Here is a 17,823-nt window from a genome sequence, read left to right as displayed (position 1 = left end):
GGAAAGTAATCATTTAGGCCCTCATCCTGCAAGGTCATATGCATTTAGGCCCTCATCCTGCAAGGTCATATGCTTAATTTTTTATGCATGTGAGTAATTGCATTAACTTCATTCATGTTATAAAGTTAAACACACTTTTGCAGGAACAGGGGCTTCACTTCTCTTCAGTGTTCTTTATTCTCCTTAATTGTTCCCTTCATACCTTTGTAGTCTAAAGAACCACTGATTCTTTTGCAGCTTCCTGTTTCTGACATACTTAAAGAATTTCTTGTTTGTTTTTGCATATTTGTCTTACTGGTCTTCAGAATACCTGTTAATCCATTTAACTTCTGTTTTACAGTTCAACTGCCATTGAATGTTCTTGGACAATCCAGTTCTTCATTAGATGTAGTTTGCTCACTTCAACATTGTGCACTCAAAGATGCAGTCAGAAAATAGAAAAACTATCTCAATCTGTATCTGTGCATCTTGCTGTTTGTCTACACTGGGAAAATGAGCCATGTTAGAAATGCAAGTTACACTACTTTGCACCCAATGTAGAGTAGACTGTTTGTATTTAAAAATGTGTTAGGTTGACAATGACCAACTAATGGATTTTTAAACACTATACTTACTCTGTACTGCGTGCCAAGTGATGTTTAACAATGTGTTTGTTAAAACATGTTGCCTAACATGTTTCTAACATGACTCGTAAAAAAACAACAACCCTGGATGAAAATAGCAGCACTTGACTAGGTGAAGAGTCACAGTGTCCCTGCAAAGAATATTTCATGATTTAGACAGTTCAACCCTTGGTATCTGTAAGAACAATTCAGAAAGTCTTATCTAAATATTTGAAAGGATTTAGGCTTGTTGCTAAATCGGATCAAAGTTGTTTTATACCTTAATTGGCTCAACATTTTCATCTGTAGAATCACCTCTTTCTGTTGATAAAGTATATCAACCATAAATCCTAGATTCTACTATCCGTTGATTCAGAAGACTCTGTGGACCTCTCAATCACCTTTTGATGTCTAATTTGTGGCATGTTTTATATCCGTTGCCAACTGTTCTCCTTTACTCTCACCATCATACTGGAATTGTTGTCTGACCGGATGATTGTGATTATATAAAAAGAAAAGGAGGACTTGTGGCACCTTAGAGACTAACAAATTTATTTGAGCATAAGCTTTCGTGAGCTACAGCATCCGATGAAGTGAGCTGTAGCTCATGAAAGCTTATGCTCAAATAAATTTGTTAGTCTCTAAGGTGCCACAAGTCCTCCTTTTCTTTTTGCGAATACAGACTAACACGGCTGCTACTCTGAAGCCTGTTACTATGTATAGTTACAGTTACCTCTGTTCAAGACCTGGTGGCCACGGTGTTGCAGTTTTTAAAAAATTCTCAACTTGATTTTGTACTAAAGATTGTCCTTTCCTGGTCACAGAAGTTACATTTATAAGATCTTTTGTGACACCTTGGTGGCAAATACAGTTTTCACCAGATAATAAGTACATTAGCAGTGTTTCTCAAAATTCAGAAACTTAAGGTGGTCTTAGCCAATAAATTGAGGGCTTTTCTCAGTTTACTGATGCCAGTCATACATCCAGTTCTTAGGGTATTGTTCATCCTTTTCAGCACTTTTACATTTAGGATATATTGGATCAACAATTCTAATTCTAGTTATTAGTTGTCTCCAGAGTTAAATTTATTCAGTTTCTGTTAGATTAATACTTTCTGAAAAACCTTATTTTGGGACTAAAAATAAAGTGACCACTCATGTTCTCTAAATCATAAAGTAATTAAGCAAAATCTCTTGTTGCTTCAGAGAATTGTTAAATAGTCAAGCAGTTCTTATCAGGGCATAAATTTACATTTGTTCTCTCACCTAAGCAGATAAAGGGAAAGGCTGTCATCATAAGGAAGGAGCTGTATTTTTAATGGTTGGGGTGGAAGACACTTAAAACTCCTCAAGTCATTCTAGGAAAGCTAACGCTTTAGCAACACAACCATCATTTTGTGTATGTCCATCTCAGAAAAGGCAGTATTTTGTTGTCTGGAAGCCAGATATATAAGCAGTTAGAGAGTAGGAGTCAGGGTTCACGTGTTTTGGTCCTTGTTCTGCCTCTGGCTCACTGTGTGAATGTGGGAAAATATTTTTAACATTTTTGTCTTGGTTTCCCCATCTGTAAAATAAGTGGATTTGAGATCTTAGTATCAATACTTTGCACTAGTAGGGAAGTTTTATCAGTAATATGATCCTTTGGATAGATAAAGTGGTAGATACTCCTACATTGGTTCCCATCCCTCAAAATCTCATTGTGTATACAAACAGATTGGAATAAAGACTGGATTGGTGGATTTCAAGATCTGAAATACTAATTTTTTTCACTTGTGAATTAAGATTCAGAGTCTCAGATCCACCAGTCTGGAGACTATTGCCCTCTCTTCACTTTTAGGTCCTGTCTATATGAGAGTTTAATCTAATTTTTCAAACCCATTTATTAAAGTTTGCAACCTAGTCCAGATCTAAAACAGTTAGTAACAGTAGCGAGTGCAATTACTAATATGCCTAGTAACAACAGCCAGTGTTGTTACAAATTTTGTTACAACCTTGGTATAGCTCTGCATAGTAGCTAGCATAGGGTAAGTGCAACCACTTTAATGAAACATGGGTGTTTGTCCAGTTCTTCAGGGAAGAAACGTGTTCACAAAATGGTTCTGCCAATGGCCCCAAACCTAGGCAAACTACATCGTTTGTACAGCGAAAATAAAAAAAATCCTATCTTGAGGATCCCGTGTCAAAATGTGCTCCACGCACCCAACCACATGTTTTTTGGATGCTTCAGCTCATTTGTGCTTCCCACTGGCTTGCACATGGATCAAACCACAAGAAAGAGAACTGTGCTTAATACCTATTTTAAAAGGCTGTGTATAGCACAGGTTGGGGCCGTTGGGGCTGATTTAGTTCAGAAACAGGTGACCATAAGGTGTGTCACTCTCATTTTTATTTATAGCTGAGTCACATGGGCAAGCAGTTGGAAGGTTATGTAATGATGACCCAAGGTGGCACAAATCCTGCTTTCCAGTTTACAGACCATAAAGTGGGTAACTCCATCAATTCAGATTGATATATTTAAGACCTAGAAACAAAATTTAAAGGTAAAAATTACTATATTCTTCAAAGGATGCATTTTCCCACAACTTAATTTTGTGTTTCTTTTTAGCAGTAAGCTCACCAAGATACTTCTGTAAAGATTAGACATATTCTGTTAAGAAATGATTGTGAGAACATTTCTATTATGAGCCTTGTTATGAGGTTTGACACTACTGTACAAACAACTGTTTCAGTATTTCTTCTATATTTTTGTAATGGTTCCATTAGACAAGATGGTAGTATAGTACACGGTAACCTTAAAGCCCTTTTAAGTATGACTAGTATTTGCATGCTGATTAGGGCCTCCATTGACACTATTAATAATAATATTTTGAAGCACCTGGTATCCCTAGTACAAAGCCTTAAAGGAAGCAGTTGACTAATTAAAGATGATTTTAATTGCTCTTTCATTTCCCCTCTGACCAGTGTGCAAATTACAATACTTTGAAGATGTTAGGATACATGGAACTTTCATTTTACTTTGATATAAATTAAAGCAAGATAACTGACAGAATGTCTTAAATCTAAGAGGGTGTAAACGATGTTGAAAACTATAGATGTTTTATAATGACTAACTATAAATTTAGTACAAAGAGCTAAGGACACAAAGAAAACTTTAAATTCTCCTTACTTTTTTTAGTTTTGCCTAAACTACAATATTACTTTAACATAGCTTAATAATTATTATAATTTAGTGTTATGTAAATTTTGTGTTGAAATAGTGTCGTCAAAGAACCATATTCTCGAAATAAAGAATCAGTAACTCAATCAAAAATGCATTTGCCATAAATGGTGCCTGATTTAATGGTTTTAAATGTAAGGTTGAAGCCAGTTGTGTAGAAATTTTAGGATTGACTAACTTTAAAACACTGGTATGTCTAAAGAGTTTATTCATGTGCTTAAAGGTCCTTTCAAGTAAGATAAATGGCTTTGAAATCCAAATGGCAATGAAGAGAAAAATATCAAAAGGACTTCGTAATGATTGATAACATACTTCATTCTTCATTTAGTTAGATGGTATTACTTACCAGGGGTAACGTAAAAAAACCTAATACTATATACTTAGTTTTGAATTTTTATTTTGCTTGGGCATTAGGATAATGTATTTTTGATGTAGATCCTTCAGATGTTACTATAGCTTACGTTTTCCAATACTGTTGTTAGCAAAACTATTGTTCAAGGGATGCTGGAGAGGACAGTCTAAGCAATTCATATGTAGATTCTTTGGTGGAGACTATCTTTATAGAAAAAGACATGATCTTGTTTATAAGAATTGACAGAACACACAACTTGTGTATTTTAAAAAGTATCTTCATTAGATAGAATTATTTATCTATATTTGTTGTTTAATATAAATGTGTGTCTGGTTTGTTCTTTATAACTAGGCTTCTATGTTGTCAGCAGAAAATGATCCACTTGGGCCTTTACCACCAGGCTGGGGTAAGATGATAAGCTATTAATTTAGTAATGTGATTGTAACTGAAATTTGTTGTTTAATAATTTTTGTTCTTTTCAGAAAGGAGAGTGGATTCAAATGATAGGGTGTACTTTGTGAATCACAACACCAAGACAACACAGTGGGAAGACCCCCGAACTCAAGGGTTGGTGTATATAATGTCTATATTGATGTGTGCAGATCAAATGATCATGCTTAAACATTGTTATACGTTTCTTCATGTGAAAAAAGTGTACTCTTTTCAATTGTTTTACAGTTTACAAAATGAGGACCCACTTCCTGAGGGCTGGGAAATCAGATACACTAGAGAAGGTGTCAGATATTTTGTTGATCATAACACAAGGACAACAACCTTCAATGATCCTCGTACTGGAAAATCCTCTGTGTAAGTGAGCAGCTAATAGTTTGTTTTTTTTAAGAGATGTTGATTATTCACTGTTTAATAGTGAATAGTATTCCACATATTAATGAACGGTTAATATTTTATCTGGGATCTCAACATTAAGTGCAGTACAAGTTGCTGCCTTGTATGTATTTTCTATTTTGGAGATGTAACTACCAACCTTACCTTTCTCATTGAAACATTCAGTGATATAACTTTGTTCTAGGGCTGTCAATTAATCACAGTTAACTCAAGCAATTAACACAAAACAAATGAACTAGATTAAAAAAATTTGTCACAATTAATTGTTTTAATTGCACTGTTTAATAAAATATCAATTTAAATTCATAAATATTTTGGATGTTTGTTTACTTTTTCAAATATATTTATTTCAGTTACAACACAGAAAACAAAGTGTACAGTGCTCACTTTATATTATTTTTATTACAAATATTTACACTGTAAAAATATAAACAAAGACATTGTATTTTTCAATTCTCCTCGTACAAGTACTGTAGTACAATCTCTTTATCATGTGGGTGCAACTTACAAATGTAGAATTTTTTTTTTTACGTAACTGCACTCAAAAATAAAACAATATGAAACTTTAGAATCTACAAGTCCACTCAGTCCTATTCTTGTTCAGCCAGTTGCTCAGACAAACAAGTTTGTTTACGTTTATGGGAGACAATGCTGCTCGCTTCTTATTTACACTGTCGCTTGAAAGTGAGAACAGGTATTCGCATGGCACTGATGTAGCCGATGTTGCAAGATATTTATGTGTCAGGTATGCTAACGATTCGTAAGCCCCTTCATGCTTCGACCACCATTCCAGAGGACATGCTTTCATGCTGATGATGCTCCTTACAAAAATAATGCATTAATTACATTTGTGACTGAACTCCTTGGGGGAGAATTGTATGTCTCCTGCTGTGTTTTACCTGCATTCTGCCATATATTTCATGTTATAGCAGTCTTGGATGATGACCCAGCATATGTTGTTCGATTTAAGGACACTTTCACTGCATATTTGACAAAATGCAAAGAAGGTACCAATAGGAGATTTCTAAAGATAGCTACAGCACTCAACCCAAGGTTTAAGAATCTGAAGTGCCTTTCAAAATCTGAGAGGGACGAGATGTGGACCATGCTGTCTGAAGTCTACATTTGTAAATTACACTTTCACAATAAAGTGATTGCAATACAGTACTTGTATGAGGTGAATTGAAAAATACTATATCTTTTGTTTATCTTTTTTACAGTGCAGATATTTGTAATAAAAAATAATATAAAGTGAGCACTGTACACCTTGTATTCTGTGTTGTAACTGAAATCAATATATTTGAGAATGTAGACAAACATCCAAAAAAGATTTAAATAAATGGTATCCATTGTTTAACAGTGATTAAATTAACACTGCAATTAATCGTGTCTATTTTTTTAATCTCACAATTAATTGCGATTAATTTTTTTAATTGTTTGACAGCCCTACTTTGTTCATTTGATATAATTATTGTCAAGTGCTCATATACCATGTCTATAAATGCAGTAGAAATAGATTGAGGAAGAGCAGTAAAATTTGAATATTAGCTAGATCATAATTATTAATACAAAGTTTGAAGAAAATAAAGAATATTCAAATACTGGTAATAAAGTATTCTTTTAGCTTAAAATATTGCTATATCAAATATATTGGTAGCTAAACAAAGTAACTCTTGATACCCAGTGTTTCAAAACAATTTACAGATCAATGAATACTTTTTTATAGGTCAGTGAATATAGACGCCCACATGTTGATAGTGCTCTGAACAGCAATTTACATAAAGAGTTAAGACTGACTTCTGATGACATTGTAGGTGGTCTTTCATTAATTCAAGGAGTTAACAGGTTACAAAAATTAGGTTACATTTGAAAGTTGGCTGGGAGATTTTGAACCAACACCAGAAAATAAAACTGGAGTATATGTTAGTCTTTTTATGTGGCCATTTCTTGTGAGCTTGAATTGGTTTTTTATTGAAATGCACAAACTGTTGGTCTAGTGGTTAAAATACTGGGAGCTGATTTTACTGTTTGTTATATGTTGTATTTATTTAAAACTTCAAATATATTGTTTTACAGAAATAAAGGCCCACAAATTGCTTATGAACGTAGCTTTAGGTGGAAACTTGCTCATTTCCGTTACTTGTGTCAGGTACTGTAGTAGTAATTAAATCTATCTTTGAAAATTTGAATTTGTGTTTGTGCTGGGGTTTCACTGACTTAGACGCCCCCTTGTGGCTGGGTTTGGGCATAGCCTGCTCATTTTTCCTGGCACCCTTTGTTGACAGTTGCTTCAACCCTCACATAACTTGGCCCTCTGGCCAGGTCATGCATTTATGTCCACCTCTTTTGGGATATATAAAGAGTTCAGCAATGGGTGGCTCTGGTAGTTAGATGAGGGGGTCTAGGCCTCTCCTGAATAGAGATGTCGGAGTCTGATCTTTCTGTCTTCAAGGCACTCTCTCGGCTAGATTTCCTATCTCAGGAGTAGGCTTTCTGCCTTCTGTATTCTCTAGCAGCTGGTGGGGGAAACAGAAGACCACTCTTTCCACCGGGTTCTGATCCAGGGCCCAGTGATAGGCAGCTACATTCTCCACACTAAAGTGCTGTTTGCTACCTCCCTGGATCATTTCCTACCAGTCCCCTCTTTCCCAAAGGAGAAAATAAAGACATTAAATAATTGAAATCAAAGATATGTCAGACCTTCTGAGTGTCTTGAGTCTCTTCTCTGTGGGTTTGGGAAAGTGACTACAGCCTGGCCTCGGGCAGAAGGAGCTCCTACAGTGCTCCTTCCCAGGAGCTCTGAGTATAGGTCAGTTCACTTCTGCTGCTTGCATGCCTAATGAGTTGGTCTTGTCTCCTTTTGAGTGCCTCCTCCAACCCATGCATGCTTTGTGAATGTAGCAGGGATTGGGGCCACCTAGGATCAGCACAGCTGCTTAACCCCATCTTTATTATATGGGATTTGTAGACCTCATCACAGTGTTCATTTAGTGTATGTTACCACTTATGTGTTGTTGTTTTTATGCTTACAGTCAAATGCATTGCCGAGCCATGTAAAGATTAATGTATCCAGACAGACACTGTTTGAGGATTCCTTCCAACAAGTAAGGCTATGATATCTGCTGTATTAAATACGTACATTGAAGTAAGACAGTGTTACAATATGCTGCTCTAGTTTATATGACTATGCAATCGTTAATAGGGAAAATCTCGATTTTAAAAATCTATTGTTCTACCATAACTACTACTTCAAAGATTAAACCATTAAACTTCTCCCCTTCAAAGATTAAACCATTAACTAGGATTTACAATTCTTAACCTATAGCATTCTATACTTCACAGATGAATATGCTGTCTTCTGTTGTAAAAAATATTCCCAGTCTAAAACTGCTCCCTCTCATCCCACCAAAAATACCACTTCGGAGGCATCAGGAAAAATATTATTAAAGGGAAAAATATCAATTAGTTTGGGCCAAAATTATACTTACCCATTAAAGAGGAGTTGCCTAATATATTGAAATAATTTGTTCAATACTTTCCCTGTTCAATACAAAATTTGTAAACTAAAATCATTTAACAAAGCTATTAAATGAATATTTGTACCTCTGTTTAAGGTAAAATGTCCTGATCCCCAACTTGGTCCTTAGATGTTACCATAATGCATATAATTAATAATAATAAGTCTGAATGTGAAACAATCAATTTGTTTAATGGGTTGAAAGTAAATTAAATTAGCCTTTGTATTTTTTTAAATTTGTGTTTAAAATTGTTTCATAGATCATGGCTTTAAAACCCTATGACTTAAGGAGGCGATTATATGTTATATTCAGAGGTGAAGAAGGATTGGATTATGGTGGTTTGGCAAGGTAAAGGAAATTCCTTATAAATCTTCTTTCAAATACTTGTAGATTTTATTTTTAAATTAGAAGATTGCACTCTTATCAAAATAGGGTTGTAACTTGTGGAAAGAGGCCCACTCACTTTGCATATTCTATTGTTGTGACCTAGGTAATCTTTTTAGCCACTTTCAGTAAGTCAACCTGGGACCCAAGAGGTTTTTACGGTCTCTCTGAAAGTCAACCCAAATAAGGCTGAGTTATAAGCCTCTAAAAATTGCAGTTTGCACGTGTTCTGTAGAGGTTTGTTAGAGGCTGGCAGGAAAATTCTTCCAACATTCTGAGGGGCCAAGCAGGATGACTACTTTGATTAGTGTCCCCCCGGGTGTTCCGTTTTAGGAGCACATGTGCACCTTTGATCGCAGATTTTTGGTAGCAGTGCCTGCACATGTGCCCTACACATCCTCATGTTCTGGATTGAAGCTTTATAGGGGTACGTGAGCAAATCGCCCTCAATTTCTTCTCAACTGCCTTTGGCCAGAGATGGAGTCTACTGCATGCCTGTTTACTGTATATGTGTTTTCCCCCTTGTATTAGTGCTTTAGCTTTGTAGTGAGTTCCAAGTAGTAGTAGGTTTAGTACCTTATAATTGGAACATGTGTTCCCCTTTCCTTTTCTAACAACAAAAACCACTCTCACACTCACACTCTCTCTCTCTCTCTCTCTCTCTCTCTCTCTGTTTTCTTTTTCCACTAATGAGGGCTTGAAAAACTTTTTCTTGTCAGGGATGTTGGCCTCATCAGGATTTAACAGGTACTTCTCTTGTCGAGAAGCAGTCCCTTTTAGTGACTAGCACTGTGACTTAACTTAGAATGATTTCATACCTGGCCCAAAGCTTCTTACAGCATAGTTGCTGCCCTCATAGAATATCAGGATTGAAAGGGACTTCAGGAGGTCATCTACTCCAACCACCTGCTCAAAGGAGGACCAATCCCCAATTTTTGCCCCAGATCCCTAAATGGCCCCCTCAAAGATTGAACTCAGAACCCTGGGGTTAGCAGGCCAATGCTCAAACCACTGAGCTATCCCTCCCTCCAATAAATAACTTGTTGCCTGGAAGACTCTCATGTTCCCAGCAAGTGTAAAATCCACTCTTTTTTAAAGGGATGAGCCCATAAAAACAAGGATATTGAGTATAGGCTATTAATGATGGAGCAAGCTTTAAAACTGGCTTCAGACCTGAGTATAGAGACACTTCCCTATCCCCCATATGGGGACCCTTCATATCTGTCAATGCCCTGTTGTCAGTGAGATCACGATCACTGATAGCTTCCAAGGGGAAGACGGTACCAAAACTGCGATTCCCAAAATTCTCTCCTTGACTAACATACCAACAACCGCACTGCCAATAACGAGAGCTTCCCATTCCAGGGATAAGGAAGAGGATAAGAAGAGCAAAACAGAGTTCTTCTTTGAGTGATTACACATCCTTTCTACTGTAGGTGGGCGTGTGCATCTCGTGCACAGTTGTTGGAGATTTTTTCCTTAGCAGTACTTGTCAGGGCATCGTGAGCATTCTCTTTTGCTTCATGACATTTCATGCAGCCTTAAAGGGGGCCACTCGGCCCCTGACTCGACTCAGTTGTTTCCTAGTACCAATGACGGTGGTGGTTGGAGCTGCAATCTTTCTTTGTTCATATCTTCCATTCCTTAGTGTAAATAGTACCTGTAGCATTAGTTTTTAATCTCTTATAGTATATCTGAAGAGTTAGTTATAGGATTACGTTAAGTATAGTACCTTTTTAGTGTAGGGTTACTGGTGTCTCAGTTGGGTACTGGGCTCGTTACCGGACTGATACCCTGTTCTCCTGGATTCAAGGCCTGTCATTCATGTAACCGATCTATGCCAGTGCGTGACCCACACCACAGCTCCTTAAGTGTCTGGGAGAGGTGCATGTTAGTGACAGATGTCACATTTGTAGAGGGTTCAACCCTGCTTGAAAAATGACAGGGCTGCCAGATTCAAGTACTTGCTCATGGTGTCTGTGGTTCTTCTGCCATCGGAACCCTCTTGCTTCACATGGGTACCAAGCAATTCTGAGTCTGTTAGTTCTCTTCCTGTTCTGACAGCGTCCTCAGGCTGAACTTTGTACAACTTTGTTTTTAGCAGACTTATGCAGTCTCTTAGAGACTTAGGAAGATGGTGACTTTCCTGCAGATGCTCCAGGTGTCTGGCTGATGTAGAAGTGCAAGAAAGGAGCAGAGAGGTTTGGGAAGCCCTAAAGAGTAGAGGATGGGTATGGAGGTTGGACCCAGCCCCAGAGCACTACTTGGTACCAGCCACTTCCACTCTTGCAGCACCTTTTTGTAGGATTGCACCCAGAGGTAAGCCAGCAATGATTTCACCGATGCCCTCTTCACCACGGTTGGAACCTCTGTCCCTGGTACCGACACATACAGCTCCCCCCGCGGTCGGAGGAAACAGACTCCTCACTGGACTCGGAAGTCGGATCCGTTGTGTCTTGACCTGAGCATGCCACCAGTAGAGGTCAGCACCACCATGTTGTGCAACGGACATTTGACAAAATTTCCATACTTAGTGATGGACATGGGTGGGGGGAGTTGTCATTCAGTTTTTTGAAAAATTACCACGGACCTCAAAATTTTTACCACGGACACTTGTGTCCATGTATGGACACGTTGCTGACCCCTGCCCACTAGCCCCAGTGGGGTACCTGCCAGCAGTGGTACCATCCACAGTCTCAGCGTACTTAGAGCAAGGGGCCTATGCAGTGCTGGGTCCAACCTCCATACCAGTGACCATCCTCTACTCTTTAGGACTTTCCAAACCTCTCTGCTCCTTTCTTGCACTTCTACATCAGCCAGACACCTGGAGTATCTGCAGGAAGGTCACCATCTTCCTTCCTCTGGTACCAGGCTCTGTACAGTGCAGGCGGAGTTGCATGCTTAGGATTCCCTTGTAGAGGCATTGGAGGAGGGAACTTCTCAGCAATCTTTGGCCTCTTCTTCATTGTCGCCTGATGAGGCAGTAGTGATTGAATCTACTTCTCCCCTTCATAATGATTTTAGAGCTTGTGAAGACTTGTTGAGGAGGGTGGCTGTAGCTCTAGATAGCCAGTCAGAAGAGGTACAGGAAAGGACACATAGGCTTGTAGGCATTTTAGCCTCTGCAGGACCCTCTAGGGTAGCTCTTCCTATTAATGAGGCTATCCTGGATCCTGTCAAGATTTCATAGGAGACCTCTTCGTCTCTGCCTCCCACTGCCAAGACAGTGAAGAAGAGATGCCATCAATCAATGAGGCAGAGAACACCAACCCAGATACACCCCATATGACAAAGAGTGGAAATGGTTAGAGATTTTTGGGAAGGCCTATTCATCAGCCATTCTGCAATTTTGTATTGCCACTTATGCCGCACTGTGGGCGAAATACCACCACACTAATTATTTCAAATTGACAGACTTTAATGACCACAAACCAGAGGACATAAGGAACCAATTTAAAGCCATCATCTCAGAGGGCTATCTCCAAGCTAGAACCACCTTACAGGTGTCTTTAGATGCAGCAGACACAGCAGCACGCTCCAAAGCCATAGTTACACGCAGTGCTTCGTGGCTTCACCTGTCTGGCTTCCCTAGGGAGGTGCAATCCCCTATGGGAGGACCTCCCCTTTGATGGCCAGAAGCTATTTGCAGCAAAGACTGATGAGTCCCTTCAACACACTGAAGGACTCTCGGTGACCCTTCGCTCCCTTGGGATATACACTCCTGCATCAAGAAAAAACAGGGTAAATACTATCCCACTCAGTGTACAAGGTCTGCCCCATACGTCCAACAACAGAGGCAGTATGACACACACAAGCAGATGGAGACTTTCAAGGTATTCACCACCTCCAGCTCAATCATCGGCATCTCAGCAGCCATCAGCAAAACAAGAACTTTGAGGGTTCGGTCAAGAACCCAAGAGACCTCCCCCATTCCTCAGTGCTGACACCATCATTGACTATCCCCTTTTTGGACACCGTTTGATCCCTTTCTATTCAGCTTGGAAATCCATCACCACAGTCAAATGGGTTCTGGAAATAATCCACCCAGGCTATTTGATACCATTAACCTCAATCCCACCTCCCTCTCCATCCCACTTCAGGGACCCCTCTTATGAACAACTTCTACAGCAAGAAGTAACCCATCTTCTGTGTCTGGGCGCTAAGGAACTGGTACCATCCTAACACAGAGGGAAAGGCTTTTATTCCTACTACAACTTAACCCAGAAAATGGAGGATGAAGACCTATTCTAGACCTCAGAAAACTCAACAAATTCGTAAGGGTCCAACCGTGCAGGATGGTCACATTAGCAACAATAATACCAGCACAGGAACAGAGGGACTGATTCTTGGCCCTCAACCTCTAAGATGCCTATTTTCACCATATATCCCACTCACAGGAGGTTCCTCAGATTTACTGTGGGGACAGAACATATCAATACAAAGCTCTACCTTTTGGACTTTGACAGCACCACAGGTGTTTTCTAAAATTCTTGATGTACTGGTGGCACACGTCCACAAGCAGGGATTGATGATTACCTACTTGAACCATTTCCTACTAAAAGCATCCACCTGGGCAGATACCTTAGACATTACTCACAGGAAAATCACCCTTTTTTCGCAACTGGGATTACAACTAAACATACAAAAATCAGTACTGATACCGGTGCAGAAACTAAACATCATTGGGGCCCATCTCGATGCTCTGGAGGCCAAAACATCACTACCGCTGGACAGAGTTGTTACTATAGTCAGTCTGATCTCCACAGTACTGAACAGCGCATGCATATCAGCATGGACCTGCCTCCAACTATTCGGCCATATGGCAGCAACCACATTCGTGATACGACATGCATGACTTCACATGTGCTGCATCCAGGGTTGGCTAAGCGCCAGCTACATTCCACACAGACACAGCCTAAACAAGCGCCTCACCATGCCGCTCAAAGTCAGACACTCTACACTGGTGGATCCAACCCCACAACGTGTGTGTGGGAGTCCTGTTCACACAGACTCAGCCTTCAATCATAGTCACATCAGACGCATCCTTGATAGGTTGCGGGTCGGGGGGGTGCTTACCTACAGCACCACACAGTTCAGAGCAGACGGTCTCCTTCCGAGACACATTTACATATAAACATTCTGGAACTGAGTGTGGTTCACAATGTGTGCTTGTACATCCTGCCCTTGATCAGGAATGAGACCATAAGGTTAATGACGGGCAACATTACCTGCATGTTTTATATAAACTGGCAGGGAGGAGCAAGATCACACTCCCTATGTGCCAAAGCCATGAAACTATGGAACTGGTATATCTGGCACAATGTCAACATGTCGGCCTCATATCTCCCAGGATGTCTGAATGCTACAGTGGATATGCTGAGCTGAGAATTCTCTCAGGACCACAAGTGGGACCTAAACAACAAAGGCCTACAGAACATATTCAAACACTGGGGTCACCCATCCATAGACCTCTTCACAAGATCCCAGAATTACAAATGCCCATAATTCTGCTCGAGAGCAGGGTTGGGTTTCCGGTCACTGGGTGATGCCTTCTTCCTCAAATGGGATGCATCTCTGCTATACACGTTTCCCCTGTTCCCTTTACCGTCGAGGGTTATATACAAAATAAGAACCAACAAGGCCAAAGTCATCTTGATAGCCCCCACATGGCCCAGACAAACTTGGTATTTGTACCTGTTGCGAATGACGGTATGTACGCTACGCACTGTTCCGCTTGTGCCAAACCTTTTCTCACAGGACCCCTCTCATGAGCAATTGCTGACACAGGATATCTCATCATTCCTAAATCTAAGAGTCATATAGCCAGTCCCACTACATTACAGGGGAAAAATATCTATACAAGTTTTTTTATGCTATCCAGGGAAAACAGGGGTTGGATGCTGATGCTAGCTCTCAGACAATTGAACAAGCATGTCAGATATCTGAAATTCAAGGTGGTGTCTCTATGAGCTACAATATCCTCCCTGGAATTAGGAGACTGGTTTGCAGCCCTCAACCTCAAAGATGCTGACTTCAGCCTTCTCACAAAAGATTTCTTTGTTTCAATTTTAATCACAAATGTTATCAGTACTGGGTCCTACCTTTCGGCTTGTCATCCGCCCCAAGGGTATTCTCAGAAATCATGGTGGTCATAGCTACCTGCCTCTGTTGTCTGGGAATAACTCTCTTTCCGTACCTGGACGTCTGGCTCCTTAAGGGCAGTCATTTTGGGAGTATGGTTGGCAGTTCAAACAACAGCTTCACTATTTCAAAGTCTAGCCCTGCAGATAATTCTTGAGAAATCAATCTTGATCCCTATACAACAAATTTTCTTCATAGGAATGCTTCTGGATTTGATAATGGGCAGAACTTATTTCCCTCTTGACAGGTTCGTTCGTCTGAAGAACCTTATACAAAAAGTGCAGCTCAGTCCTCAAGTTCCAGCAAGGACATGTCTACAGCTTCTGGAACTTGAGAACTGAGCTGCATTTTTGTGACACAAAACACCAGGTTGTATCTTCAGTGTCTCCAGAGGTGGCTCAGGATTGTTTATCTACCCAGTAAATAGTCTCAACAAACAGGTATTTCACCCAGTCTGGTCCTACAGTCACTCACCTGGTGAATTAATCCATCTAAAGTTTGTGCAGGAATCCTACAGTCATTTTAACAGAATCCCCATACAGTCATATTAACACCGGATGCTTCCCTCCTGGGATGGGGAGCATGTTTAGGTCCTCTCACAGTCCAAGGCAAATGGTCACAAGAGGAACAGCACTGGCACATCAAACTGTTGGAATTAAGTGCAGTCAGAAATGCTTGCCTCCACTTTCTTTTCCTACTCAAAAACAAGTCCATCAAGATCATGACAGATAACATAGCATACATGTATTATATCTGTCGTGGTGGTGGAGCGCTTTTCACCTCATTGCACTGAAGTGATAAAGCTTTGGAACTGGTGCATAGCTAATCAGATAGTCATCTTAGCTTCTTACCTCCTAGATGGACAAAACGCCATGGCAGATGACCTGAGCAGACATCTCTCCCTAATCCATAAATGGGAGTTGGATTCCTGAGTCCTCAACAAAATATTCAGAACTTGGGGATTTCCAGAGATCGACCTTTTTGCCACAGCAACCAACACAAACTGCAGGAAGTTTTGTTCCTGAGGTGGGCTTGATCCCTAATCTCTAGGAGGTGCTTTCCTCATTACATGGACAAGGAATCTCTTCTATGCATATTCTCCAGCTCCATTGCTCTTTAAGGTCTTTATCAAGATTAGAAAGGACCAAGCCAAAGGAGATTGATTGCACCAACTTGACATTAAACCTTACCTCATTAAACTCACCTCTTGTCCTCCGTGGCGGCTCCGATCAGATCTCGATTGTTGTCTCAGGATGTGGATCAAATGCTTCACCCCAATCTGAATGTCCTATAACTACAAGTTTAGTTCTCAATGGTTCTCTGGAATAGAGACCACATATTCGTGAGAAGTACAAGAGATACTGTTAAATAACAGAAAGGAATCTAGTAAACATACCTTCAGAAATGAAATAAGGAATGGTGTCCCTAGCCTCAGTTTGTCAGAGGGTAGAGAAGGATGGCAGGAGAGAGATCACTTGATCATTACCTGTAAGGTTTACTCCCTCTGGGGCACCTGACATTGGCTCTGTAGGTGGACAGGATACTGGGCTGGATGGACCTTTGGTCTGACCCAGTATGGCCGTTCTTATGTTCTGAGGATGATATAACCTTTGGTGTAACTGGCGCCCTTTCTCCGATCCAGTCATCTCTTTCCTCAGTCTTGGATTACCTGTTGGAATTGAAAAATTCAGGCTTTTCTATGATTTCTATTAGGGTTTCTTTAGTGGCAATATCAGCTTTCTGTGCGCCAGTAGAATATTTCTTGGCGTTTGCTCATTAGAAAGGGATAGATAATATAGCTAGATGACAGAAAATATCATATTGCCTCTATATAAATCTATGGTACGCCCACATTTTGAATACTGTGTGCAGATGTGGTCACCCCATCTCAAAAAAGATGTATTGGAATTGGAAAAGGTTCAGAAAAGAGCAACAAAAATGATTAGGGGTATGGAACTGCTTCCATATGAGGAGAGATTATAAGATTGGGACTTTTCATCGTGGAAAATAGACGACTAAGGGGCGATACAATAGAGATCTATAAAATCATGATCAGAGTGGAGAAAGTAAATAAGGAAGTGTTGTTTACTCCTTCTCATAACACAAGAACTAGGGGCCACCAAATGAAATTAGTAGGCAGCAGGTTTAAAACAAACAAAAGGAAGTATTTCTTCACACAATGCACAGTCAACCCCTGGAACTCTTTGCCAGAGGAAGTTGTGGAAGTCAAGTCTACAACATGGTTCAAAAAGAACTAGATAAATTCATTGAGGGTAGATTCATTAATGGCTATTAGCCAGGATGGGCAGGGATGGTGTCCCTAACCTCTGTTTGCCAGAAGCTGGGAAAGATGGGCGACAGGGGATGGATCACTTGATGATTACCTATTCTGTTCATTCCCTCTGGAGCACCTGGCATTGGCCACTGTTGGAAAACAGGATGCTGGGCTAGATGACCTTTGGTCTGACCCGTTTTTTTTCTGGCCGTTTTTTTGTTCTTATCCGACGACGACAAGATTCCTAGAAGGATTTTACCGCAGATTATATACCCCCTACGTGGCTTTGGGATCTTAACCTGGGTCTTAACTATCTCATAGAACAACTGTCTAAGCCATTAGTTATGTGTTCACTGCTACTTCTGTCTATGAAGATGGCCTTCTTGGGGGCAATCACTTCTGCTTAAATGGCTCTAAATGGCAGATCTTCCCTTTACTTTGTTCTCCAAGGAGAAAGTGTCTTTATGACTTCATCCTAAGTTCTAAGCT

At 40.0% G+C, this 17,823-nt stretch overlaps 1 protein-coding gene across 4 annotated transcripts in view; it reads left to right on the top strand.

Moving 5' to 3' along the window:
• Positions 1-17,823, top strand: part of WWP1 (WW domain containing E3 ubiquitin protein ligase 1) — a 168,564-nt gene that overhangs the window by 114,380 nt on the left and 36,361 nt on the right. For all 4 annotated transcript variants that reach the window (XM_074944151.1, XM_074944149.1, XM_074944150.1 and 1 more), the window contains 6 exons: positions 4,522-4,576; positions 4,653-4,737; positions 4,849-4,977; positions 7,093-7,165; positions 8,049-8,120; positions 8,794-8,882. In XM_074944151.1, the coding sequence (XP_074800252.1) occupies positions 4,522-4,576; positions 4,653-4,737; positions 4,849-4,977; positions 7,093-7,165; positions 8,049-8,120; positions 8,794-8,882 (503 nt within the window). The remainder of the gene's footprint in view (positions 1-4,521; positions 4,577-4,652; positions 4,738-4,848; positions 4,978-7,092; positions 7,166-8,048; positions 8,121-8,793; positions 8,883-17,823) is intronic.

This window comes from Natator depressus, chromosome 2 (genome assembly GCF_965152275.1).
Source record: "Natator depressus isolate rNatDep1 chromosome 2, rNatDep2.hap1, whole genome shotgun sequence".
Lineage (NCBI taxonomy): Eukaryota > Metazoa > Chordata > Testudines > Cheloniidae > Natator > Natator depressus.
The sequence above is the reverse complement of the archived record's forward strand: the minus strand, read 5'-3'. Positions and strand labels throughout refer to the sequence as shown.